Source organism: Procambarus clarkii, chromosome 84 (genome assembly GCF_040958095.1).
Source record: "Procambarus clarkii isolate CNS0578487 chromosome 84, FALCON_Pclarkii_2.0, whole genome shotgun sequence".
Classification (NCBI taxonomy): domain Eukaryota; kingdom Metazoa; phylum Arthropoda; class Malacostraca; order Decapoda; family Cambaridae; genus Procambarus; species Procambarus clarkii.
In genome coordinates, this window is record NC_091233.1 from 16295213 (window position 1) to 16307070 (window position 11858).

Here is an 11858-nt window from a genome sequence, read left to right on the forward strand (position 1 = left end):
GGGAGGAGGAGGAGGAGGAGGGGAAGAAAGGGAAGGAGGGGAAGGAGGGGAAGGAGGAGGAGAAGGAGTGAGAAGGGGATCTGAACCACTGCGAGGTGACACTAGTAGTGGGCATCCTTCAATCTCAGGAGACTATGGAGTTGGGCTCTGGAGTGGCCTCTCCAGGGCGCAAAGCCAGGGTAGGTTGATAAAAGAAGCTGTTACCCATGCAGCAGGTGTCCCCCCCCTCTCCACGGCGCCGAAAGTCTCCAATGGAAAAGCAAACGCCAATACGATTGGTTCCAGCGCCGACCAGCACTTATCACTATTCCAGTGTGACAGTGATAAATGATAAGACAGTATTACTATGGGAGAATATCATGTCAGGCGACACGAACAAGACACAGGGGTCACTAGAGGTCAAGTGCCTCGGCCCGTTGACCTTACCTTAGCTGGCGTCCTCCCAGCATTGTAGCACAAACACCAAATTACAAGGAGTTAGTACACTCTGTGAATATTTATGTGTGTCTGTTTTCCGCGGTGGTCTGGTGCAAGTGTTGGCACCTTGAGTGTGAGGGTGAGATGTCCGGCACCTGCACCGTGTCTGTCTGTCCCGGTGGATGAAGCAAGGATGAAAGAGACAAGATAAAATGCATGTACTTACCTCCTGTCCAACGAGTGAGCGTTCTTACAGTGACAAGTCAGTAGTTGCACAGTTCATACAGTGACAAGTCAGTAGTTGTACACAGACTACACTGAGCGGAATACAGCTCTCAGTAACACGGGAACAAACCACTGCAAAGGAATAAAAGCTCTCCTTCAACTAGTAATAAAACTAATTTTATTCATTTCGTTCTCTCTCTCCCTCGGGAAGTCTGGGAGTGTCAATTTTAGCGGTAACTCAAGAGTTATGGCAGTGCTCTATAGCCTGCGCAGTGACCTCTCTTGCACTAAGGAGGTTACAGGAATACACCGCACTGCTCAAACTCCCCTGATCTCAGCAGCGCCCAGTCCAAACCATTATTTTAAAAGTCTTACATTTTTGTTAAGGGAAGGAGTGTGAAAAATACTTTTGTTAGAAGCAAAATAAAGAGTGTGGGAGAGGACACGTGAGGGCGGAGGAGGACGGTAGACGCCAGCAAGGAACAAAAGACTTACTAAACGGCTCTGTCTTATAGAATTTTCCTCTCTCCTTCGCGCCACGATGATACGGTGAAGGAGGCCTTCTTCCGCTTCTTGCATGGATAGGAAGTGCTTGCAAGGGGAGAGGGGGGCGGAGGTCCCTGCCGGCTCCCTCCGGCCGCCTCTACTGGCCCCCCCCAAGCAGGGCAAGAAGCCAGATTTAGCAGCAATGAAAGCAGTTTTCTAGCAGCTTGGCACAGCAGCGGGTCCTTCAAGATGTTTTAGATGCAGTGTAATGTTGTCTGGGGGCGTCGGCCCGCTGCCTTAGACACATTATCAAAAGTCGTGATATTTGTAAAGTAAAAAAGCATGTCTGTCTGCCTGTGTGAGTTTTACGATGTAAGGAATCGAACGTCAAGTTTAGTTACGTGTTGTGTGTGTGTGTGTGTGTGTGTGTGTGTGTGTGTGTGTGTGTGTGTGTGTGTGTGTGTGTGTGTGTGTGTGTGTGTGTGTGTATGTGTGCGTGTGTATGTGTGTGTGTGTGTGTGTGTGTGTGTGTGTGTGTGTGTGTGTGTGTGTGTGTGTGTGTGTGTGTGTGTGTGTTGTGTGTGTGTGTGTGTGTGTGTGTGTGTGTGTGTGTGTGTGTGTAAACTGGTCTTACAAAGAGGACAAGAAAGGGAGAGTGTGCGTGGTGAGAGGCAGCAAGGTGTCAGAGAGGCGCCGACATAATACATTGTGACGTTAGAAGCCAATACAGAGAGCCGGTTTGAGCGTGCTAGAGGATATAGGTGGAGCTCGGGAGGCTCCCGAGTGGTGGAAATAGGTGGAAATAGGTGGATATAGGTGGGTGGAGAGGGGAGAGGGGGCAGCTGCAGCCTCAGTGCTCCAGCTGAACCCAGCTGTCACGGGCCAGCAAAGGTGCCGTGCTGACCAACACCATTAAGTGCTCCAAATACCTCGTTCTTCTGCTGGAGGGGGAACTTTGGCCCCGTCTTCTTGTCCCATCCAAAGGTGTTGTCGAAGCATCCGCAGCAGAGATCACAGGCCAAGGGGTCCCGGTCAGCCTCTGAGAGCCAGGGGTCGTGGGCGTTGCTTAAGAAGTTCTCAACTCCCGTGGCAACTCTTTGCATCCACCGAGGTCTTTCTTTCACTGGCGGATCGTGTCCACTGGCTTCTACCTCGTGGGAAGGGGAGGAGGTGGCGGGAAGAGCAGCGGGGGGAAGCCACAGGTTAGTAAAAGCTCAGACATTAGGTTAAATCTCAGGTCACACATACACACAAAGGTGAAGTACAAAAAAGGGGACCTAACAAGAGGTTATCACAGAAAAGTTTCCTCAGACAAAAAGCGTCTCTGCTTTTCTCTGAGGGGGAAAGTTATGAGACTGAGGCTAAAGAAAACAGTAAAGAACATTACACAGCTAGAGTAAGAAATGGTCAATGCAGTAACTACTGAAAAGTAAGACACTAGGTATTATAGCATCAGGGGGGAAAACTGTAGGAGAAAATATACTGCCCCTGTGTGAAACTTCTCCAAAATCTATCAAAGATGCTAGAGACTTTGAACTAGGGTTAAATCCTAAGTCAAAACTTGAAAATCCTTAGGGTTAGTTGCAGGCAGGATGACGGTGAAACAGGTTACCGTGGTGTGAGTCTGCCTGCTGTCCTGTTCACCGTACACAGCCTGCCTGGCCTTCGTTGGCCTGCACAAGGACCAATATATATTACCACAGTTCCTGGACTCAGGCACCAAAGTGTACCAACAGTGCACAATATTACCCATCAATATAGAGATAACTACTTTCCCTGAGGGCGATCCACCTAATGTGAAATATTCCTGTGCTAATTACAGTACATTATGTACTTCAGGAGCAAGCTGTATCCTGTATATACATACATATGTATCCTCTAATACATACACTGTTTCCTGCCTGTCTCTGCCTTGTGTAATGACATGTTAAATGAGGGCTAAACCACACACCCGACGACGACGTTTCGGTCCATCCTAGACCATTATCAAGCCGATTATGATACAATTGACTTGCTAATGGTCCAGGACGGACCGAAACATCGTTGTCTCCTCATCTTGTTCAGTCATCATATCTTCAGCCACATTGTAACTCATCGTAGACATATTATGACTTAATTCTCTAAATAACACATCAAATATGTAAACAAAATATTTTGTATATCCAACTATATATTTGCGTGAAATAAATAAATTTCTTGAAGCAAATAAGGACGCAAGAATGGTGAGTTCAGATGCACATATTTTGCAATTTATTGATTTTTTTTTCAGAATTACAATTTAAAGTCCAAAGAATTATCAATTGTCTTAAATGTATATTTATCAATTTTACTGATCGGTAATTGTCAACATATTCAAGACCATAACACAAGACAACATAAATCACTAAGAAGACATTGATAATATTCTTAAGGAAACTATTATTACTAGTATTAAATACCATGCTGGTTAAGGCAGAGAGATTAGGGGCTAGTTACAGGGGATAGTTACAGGGGGTAGTTTCTCAGAGGCTAGTTACACGGGATAGTTTCCTAGGGGCTAGTTACAGGGGATAGTTTCCTAGGGGGTAGTTACAGGGGGGTAGTTACAGGGGATAGTTTCCCAGGGGGTAGTTACAGGGGGTTGTATACTATGGGCTAGTTACATGGGTTAGTTTCCCAGGGGCTAGTTACAGGGGATAGTTTCCCAGTGGGTAGTTACAGGGGATAGTTTCCCAGGGGCTAGTTACAGGGGGTAGTTTCCTAGGGGCTAGTTACAGGGGGTAGTTTCCCAGGGGATAGTTACAGGGGGGTAGTTTACCAGGGGCTAGTTACAGGGGGTAGTGTCCCAGGGGATAGTTACAGGGGGTAGTTTACCAGGGGCTAGTTACAGGGGATAGTTTCCCAGGGGCTAGTTACAGAGGGTAGTTTCCCAGGGGCTAGTTACAGGGGGTAGTTTCCCAGGGGCTAGTTACAGGGAATAGTTTCCCAGTGGATAGTTTCCCAGGGGCTAGTTACAGAGGGTAGTTTACCAGGGGTTAGTTACAGGGGGTAGTTTCCCAGGGGCTAGTTACAGGGGATAGTTTCCCAGTGGGTAGTTACAGAGGATAGTTTCCCAGTGGATAGTTACAGGGGGTAGTGTCCCAGGGGATAGTTACAGGGGGTAGTTTCCCAGGGGCTAGTTTCCCAGGGGATAGTTACAGGGGGTAGTTTCCCAGGGGCTAGTTACAGGGGATAGTTTCCCAGTGGGTAGTTACAGGGGATAGTTTCCCAGTGGGTAGTTACAGGGGATAGTTTCCCAGTGGGTAGTTACAGGGGATAGTTTCCCAGTGGGTAGTTACAGGGGATAGTTTCCCAGGGGTGGTTTCCCAGGGGATAGTTTCCTAGGGGCTAGTTGCAGGGGGTAGTTTCCCAGGGGGCTAGTTACAGGGGATAGTTTCCCTCGGGCTAGATAATGACGGTTAGTTCCCTTGGCAAGTTAAAAGGTTGTAGTTTCCACTGGGGCTAGTTACATGAGGGCTAGTTTACCTAGGGATAATTACAGGAGGGATAGTTTCCCTAACCTCTCTTACAGGGGTTAATTTATCTGCGGCTAGGTACATGTGGGTTACTTTCCCTAAGGCTAGTTAGAAAGCGGGTATTTTCCCTGGGGCTAGTTACAGGAGGATTAGTTTCCCTTGGGCTTGCTACAGGAGGATTAGCTTTGACTGTCCAATTAGCTATTAGCTATTGTCTATCCTCAATGACTATCCAGGTGATAGTTATTGGGGGCTAGTTTCCTCTGGGACTAGTTACAGTTAGTTTGTTTCCCTGTGCCTAGGTGAAGAAGAGTTAGTTTCTCTGAGGCTATTTACAGGGGGCTAGTTTCCCCCTGGGATAGTCACCAGGGAGTCTAATTTCCCATGGGATAGTCACAAGAGGGTCTAATTTCCCCTGGGATAGTCACAAGAGGGTCTAATTTCCCCTGGGATAGTCGCAAGGGGGTCTAATTTTCCCTGGGATAGTCACAAGGGGGTCTAATTTCCCCTGGGATAGTCACAAGGGGTCTAAGTCCCCCTGGGATAGTCACAAGGGGTCTAATTTCCCCTGGGATAGTCACAAGGGGGGTCTAATTCCCTCTGGGATAGTCACAAGGGGTCTAATTTCCCCTGGGATAGTCACAAGGGGGTCTAATTTCTCCTGGGATAGTCACAAGGGGGTCTAATTTCCCCTGGGATAGTCATAAGGGGGTCTAATTTCCCCTGGGATAGTCACAAGAGGGTCTAATTCCCTCTGGGATAGTCACAAGGGGTCTACTTTCCCCTGGGATAGTCACAAGGGGCCTAATTTCCCCTGGGATAGTCACAAGAGGGTCTAATTTCCCCTGGGATAGTCACAAGGGGTTTAATTTCCCCTGTGTCTAGCTATAAAATGGTTCAGAAGATAAAAAAAGATATATATAGAGAATATCTAAACACAAAACAGTAGAGGAAGGACTCCACAGGGTGACCTGAAGAGTATATATAGATACACACACACAAACATACATACCGGGATATATATATATATATATATATATATATATATATATATATATATATATATATATATATATATATATATATACACATATATATATGCACACGCACAGCAACAATTATAAGACTCAATGTTTATGCCACATATACATTTCATACTCGTAATGTTTATAACAACTTCACATATATAACATCAACAATCAATGTTTATAGCAAGTACACAGAGACATCTACAACACTCAATGGTTATGGCAAATATACATTTGATACTGACAATGTTCATGGCAAGTGACATTCTGTGTCCTCTACAACACACACAGTGCTTACGGGTCGTTCAGCACACAGTACACAGTAGCGCAGTGATCTACAAGAAGGACTATTTAGGTAGGTCGTAGTGAGGAACATTGAGGCCCAAGGAAGCAGCCCCACTCCAGAAGTTGGAGGGGGAAGTGTTGGAGGTGGGGGGAGGTATTGGAGGTGGGGGGAGGTATTGGAGGTGGGGGGAGTGTAGTAGGGGGAGTAATGAGTGATGGAGACAAAGAAGTTTCACCAGAAAAAAGAGAAAACTGCTTTAATTCAACCAAAGAAACTTTTAATATACAACAACAAACACTTAAAACCCACCAATTACTTACTCAACATAACAAAAAACTATTTCAGTGAACGGAGAAAATATCGCGGAGTATATGTGTACATTTTCGAGTACAAAAAGCCTATTTTAATTTATTTATAGGCCTATGGGGAGTAATGTAGCTAATTAATACTTGATGGGGCTATTTAGCACTTAATTAGGGAGGAGTATGTATATTATGATCTTAATTTGTTATTTAAGTTAATTACAGGAGTGGTGGAGTGACAGTGGTGGAGTGACAGTGGTGGAGTGACAGTGGTGGAGTGACAGTGGTGGAGTGACAGTGGTGGAGTGACAGTGGTGGAGTGACAGTGGTGGAGTGACAGTGGTGGAGTGACAGTGGTGGAGTGACAGTGGTGGAGTGGTAGTGATTGGAGTGACAGTGGTGGAGTGACAGTGGTGGAGTGACAGTGGTGGAGTGACAGTGGTGGAGTGACAGTGATTGGAGTGACAGTGATTGGAGTGGCAGTGAATGGAGTGGCAGTGATTGGAGTGACAGTAATTGGAGTGACAGTGGTGGAGTGACAGTGGTGGAGTGGTAGTGATTGGAGTGACAGTGGTGGAGTGACAGTGGTGGAGTAACAGTGGTGGAGTGACAGTGGTGGAGTGACAGTGGTGGAGTGACAGTGGTGGAGTGGTAGTGGTGGAGTGACAGTGGTGGAGTGACAGTGGTGGAGTGACAGTGGTGGAGTGACAGTGGTGGAGTGGTAGTGGTGGAGTGACAGTGGTGGAGTGACAGTGGTGGAGTGACAGTGGTGGAGTGACAGTGGTGGAGTGACAGTGGTGGAGTGACAGTGGTGGAGTGACAGTGGTGGAGTGGTAGTGGTGGAGTGACAGTGGTGGAGTGACAGTGGTGGAGTGACAGTGGTGGAGTGACAGTGGTGGAGTGACAGTGGTGGAGTGACAGTGGTGGAGTGACAGTGGTAGAGTGACAGTGGTGGAGTGGTAGTGGTGGAGTGGTAGTGGTGGAGTGACAGTGGTGGAGTGACAGTGGTGGAGTGACAGTGGTGGAGTGACAGTGGTGGAGTGGTAGTGATTGGAGTGACAGTGGTGGAGTGGTAGTGATTGGAGTGACAGTGGTGGAGTGACAGTGGTGGAGTGACAGTGGTGGAGTGGTAGTAATTGAAGTGACAGTGGTGGAGTGACAGTGGTGGAGTGACAGTGGTGGAGTGACAGTGATGGAGTGACAGTGGTGGAGTGACAGTGGTGGAGTGGTAGTGATTGGAGTGACAGTGGTGGAGTGACAGTGGTGGAGTGACAGTGGTGGAGTGGTAGTGATTGGAGTGATAGTGGTGGAGTGACAGTGGTGGAGTGACAGTGATGGAGTGACAGTGGTGGAGTGACAGTGGTGGAGTGACAGTGGTGGAGTGACAGTGATGGAGTGACAGTGGTGGAGAGCCTCTGAACACCACCAGGCACTTGCACCCTCGAGTACTGACACTCTCCAACACTGGCACTCTCTAACACTGGCACTCTCCAACACTGGCACTCTCTAACACTGGCACTCTCCAACACTGGCACTCTCCAACACTGGTACTCTCCAACACTGACACTCTCCAACACTGGCACTCTCCAACACTGGCACTCTCCAACACTGGCACTCTCCAACACTGGCACTCCAACGCTGGTACTCTCCAACACTGGCACTCTCCAACACTGGCACTCTCCATCACTGGCACTCTCCAACACTGGCACTCTCCAACACTGGTACTCTCCAACACTGGCACTCACCAACACTGGCACTCACCAACACTGACACTCACCAACACTGACACTCACCAACACTGGCACTCTCCAACACAGACACCCAATAACACATGTACAGCCTGGCACTGGCACTCTCCAACACTGGCACTCTCTAACACTGGTACTCTCCAACACTGGCACTCTCCATCACTGGCACTCTCCAACACTGGCACTCTCCAACACTGGTACTCTCCAACACTGGTACTCTCCAACACTGGCACTCTCCAACACTGGCACTCTCCAACACTGGCACTCACCAACACTGGTACTCTCCAAGACTGGCACTCACCAACACTGGTACTCTCCAACACTGGCCCTCTCCAACACTGGCACTCTCCAACACTGACACTCTCCAACACTGGTACTCTCCAACACTGGCACTCTCCAACACTGGCACTCTCCAACACTGGCACTCTCCAACACAGACACTCACCAACACTGGCACTCTCCAACACAGACACCCAACAACACATGCACAGCCCAACACTGGCACCCTCCAACACAGGTGTAAATGTTGGAGAAGCCCAGAGGAGTGACAGGGAAGGCGCACCAGTAGATACGGAAGTACTTAAGCAACAGAAGACAGCAAGTTACAGTGAGGATGAGTTCTCAGAAGACTAGATGCCCCACACAATGGTGTTCCTCGGGGCTCAATGTTCGGGTCTGTCCTGTTTCTCACGTGTATATGATTTCCCAGAGAGAATGGACTCAATCCTCTCAATGTTTGATGATGATGGACAAGTTATGAGGAGGATTAAGACCGAGGAAAATAGAGAGAGGCTGCAAGATGATCTGGACAAACTGAGGGAATGGTTCAACAAATGGCTGCTAGAGTTAAACTCAAGTAAATGTAAGGTAGGAGGGTAGAAATAGCCTAAGCTATTCTATCCTTTTGAGATGTGTTTTATTGACTCAATCAACTTAGTAGAACCTGGCACATGATAGATGACATGTGCTCATTGTACATAGAGTAAGACCTGTTACCTCTCAATGTCTGTCTCTAGACTCACTCACTCTCCGTCTGCCAGGCTGTCTGTCTGTCTCCCCCGTCTCTTCCTCACACTTACTCTGTCTCTCCCTCCTGACACGCTCTCTGTTTTCCCTCTCTCTCTCTCTCTCTCTCTCTCTCTCTCTCTCTCTCTCTCTCTCTCTCTCTCTCTCTCTCTCTCTCTCTATCTCAGTCATTATCTCTGTCATTGAACATACAGTTCACTGCAGGTTCTCCCTCCCCCCCCAAGCCCTCTCCCTGCTCCCCATCACCCCCCCACCTCACCTGTCTCCCCCCCCCCATCACCCCCAACCTTCCCCCCCCCAACCATTCTGAGTCAACCATCCATCTCTACTAATTGAGCCCCACTAATCTTATAGACCCCCAAGGTGTATTGTGTCTGTGTTCTCCAGATCTCAGACTCCTGTGTTGCTCTCATCTTCACTCTCATCTTCCCCTCTCACCTTCACCTCTCATCTCCTCTTTCCCTTCTCTTGTTGATATCCCTCTCATGTCTCTTTCCATACGTCCCATCCCAAATCCTTATCCTGATCCCTTCCCAGTGCTATATGGTCGTAATGGCTTGGCGCTTTCTCCTGATTGTTAGTTTCCCTTACCTCTCTTTATTTTTATATCCTCTCCCTCTCACTCCCCTCTTTTATCCCCCATTCTCACCCTATTCTTAACTCCTATCTCATCCCTCCTTTCCTCTCTACTGTCTTCCCTGTCTCTCCTCTCATCCCTGTCTCCTCACAATGAGACGGAGAGAAACTGAAGATCTCTTAAGGTGAGACTTCTCCCAAGAGACAGACAGTCACGGTAGTGAGACACATCTAGGTGGGCAGCCGCCGTGATGAGACACATCTAGATGGGCAGCCACCGTAGTGAGACACATCTAGGTGGGCAGCCACCGTAGTGAGACACATCTAGGTGGGCAGCCACCGTAGTGAGACACATCTAGATGGGCAGCCACCGTAGTGAGACACATCTAGGTGGGCAGCCACCGTAGTGAGACACATCTAGGTGGGCAGCCGCCGTAGTGAGACACATCTAGGTGGGCAGCCACCGTAGTGAGACACATCTAGGTGGGCAGCCGCCGTAGTGAGACACATCTAGGTGGGCAGCCACCGTAGTGAGACACATCTAGGTGGGCAGCCACCGTAGTGAGACACATCTAGGTGGGCAGCCACCGTAGTGAGACACATCTAGGTGGGCAGCCTCCGCAGTGAGACACATCTAGGTGGGCAGCCACCGTAGTGAGACACATCTAGGTGGGCAGCCTCCGCAGTGAGACACATCTAGGTGGGCAGCCACCGTAGTGAGACACATCTAGGTGGGCAGCCACCGTAGTGAGACACATCTAGGTGGGCAGCCACCGTAGTGAGACACATCTAGGTGGGCAGCCATCGTAGTGAGACACATCTAGGTGGGCAGCCACCGTAGTGAGACACATCTAGGTGGGCAGCCACCGTAGTGAGACACATCTAGGTGGGCAGCCACCGTAGTGAGACACATCTAGATGGGAAGCCACCGCAGTGAGACACATCTAGGTGGGCAGCCACCGTAGTGAGACACATCTAGGTGGGCAGCCTCCGCAGTGAGACACATCTAGGTGGGCAGCCACCGTAGTGAGACACATCTAGGTGGGCAGCCACCGTAGTGAGACACATCTAGGTGGGCAGCCACCGTAGTGAGACACATCTAGGTGGGCAGCCTCCGCAGTGAGACACATCTAGGTGGGCAGCCACCGTAGTGAGACACATCTAGATGGGAAGCCACCGCAGTGAGACACATCTAGGTGGGCAGCCACCGTAGTGAGACACATCTAGGTGGGCAGCCACCGTAGTGAGACACATCTAGGTGGGCAGCCACCGTAGTGAGACACATCTAGGTGGACAGCCACCGTAGTGAGACACATCTAGGTGGGCAGCCACCGTAGTGAGACACATCTAGGTGGGCAGCCACCGCAGTGAGACACATCTAGGTGGGCAGCCACCGTAGTGAGACACATCTAGGTGGGCAGCCACCGTAGTGAGACACATCTAGGTGGGCAGCCACCGTAGTGAGACACATCTAGGTGGGCAGCCACCGCAGTGAGACACATCTAGGTGGGCAGCCACCGTAGTGAGACACATCTAGGTGGGCAGCCACCGTAGTGAGACACATCTAGGTGGGCAGCCACCGTAGTGAGACACATCTAGGTGGGCAGCCACCGCAGTGAGACACATCTAGGTGGGCAGCCACCGTAGTGAGACACATCTAGGTGGGCAGCCACCGTAGTGAGACACATCAAGGTGGGCAGCCACCGTAGTGAGACACATCTATGTGGGCAGCCACCGTAGTGAGACACATCTAGGTGGGCAGCCACCGTAGTGAGACACATCTAGGTGGGCAGCCACCGTAGTGAGACACATCTAGGTGGGCAGCAGCAGCACTCACAGTTTCCACAAACATCTCACACATAAACTGGATAACATCAGCGGCAAATGCCAGTCCTTGAGGAGCGTGTACAAGGAATGATTCACAACTTAAGACACCACAAGTGTGACGTCTGTAGTTGACTATGCTGCACCAGAATGGACCCCGTGTCTCATCAAAATGTAAACAAAAATAAAACGTTTGAAACATGTTGGGAACAAGATGGGACATGAGGACTGGCAATGGGAACTGTGCCTCACATCGCCAAAGCAAAGACGAACCACAGAAAACTTGATCACGACGTAGGAGATACTCATAGACATAAATTGGAAAAGGATAGGCAGTGAAGCACAGATGAGAAGATATCACTTAATGGGTGGGTGGTTGTATATTTTTGGTTGAAGGGGTGGATGGTTGGATGAATGGTTGGTTATATGGGTTAGGGGGGGGGGGT

The 11858-nt window shown here is 49.2% G+C and overlaps 1 protein-coding gene across 1 annotated transcript in view; it reads right to left on the reverse strand.

Moving 5' to 3' along the window:
• Nucleotides 1–1932: 1932 nt before the first annotated feature.
• LOC138358510 (uncharacterized) overlaps nucleotides 1933–11858 on the reverse strand; it is a 20861-nt gene continuing 10935 nt past the window's right edge. Inside the window, exon 2 of the mRNA XM_069316485.1 lies at nucleotides 1933–2275. Within this exon, the coding sequence (XP_069172586.1) occupies nucleotides 2004–2275 (272 nt within the window). The 3' untranslated portion in view covers nucleotides 1933–2003. The remainder of the gene's footprint in view (nucleotides 2276–11858) is intronic.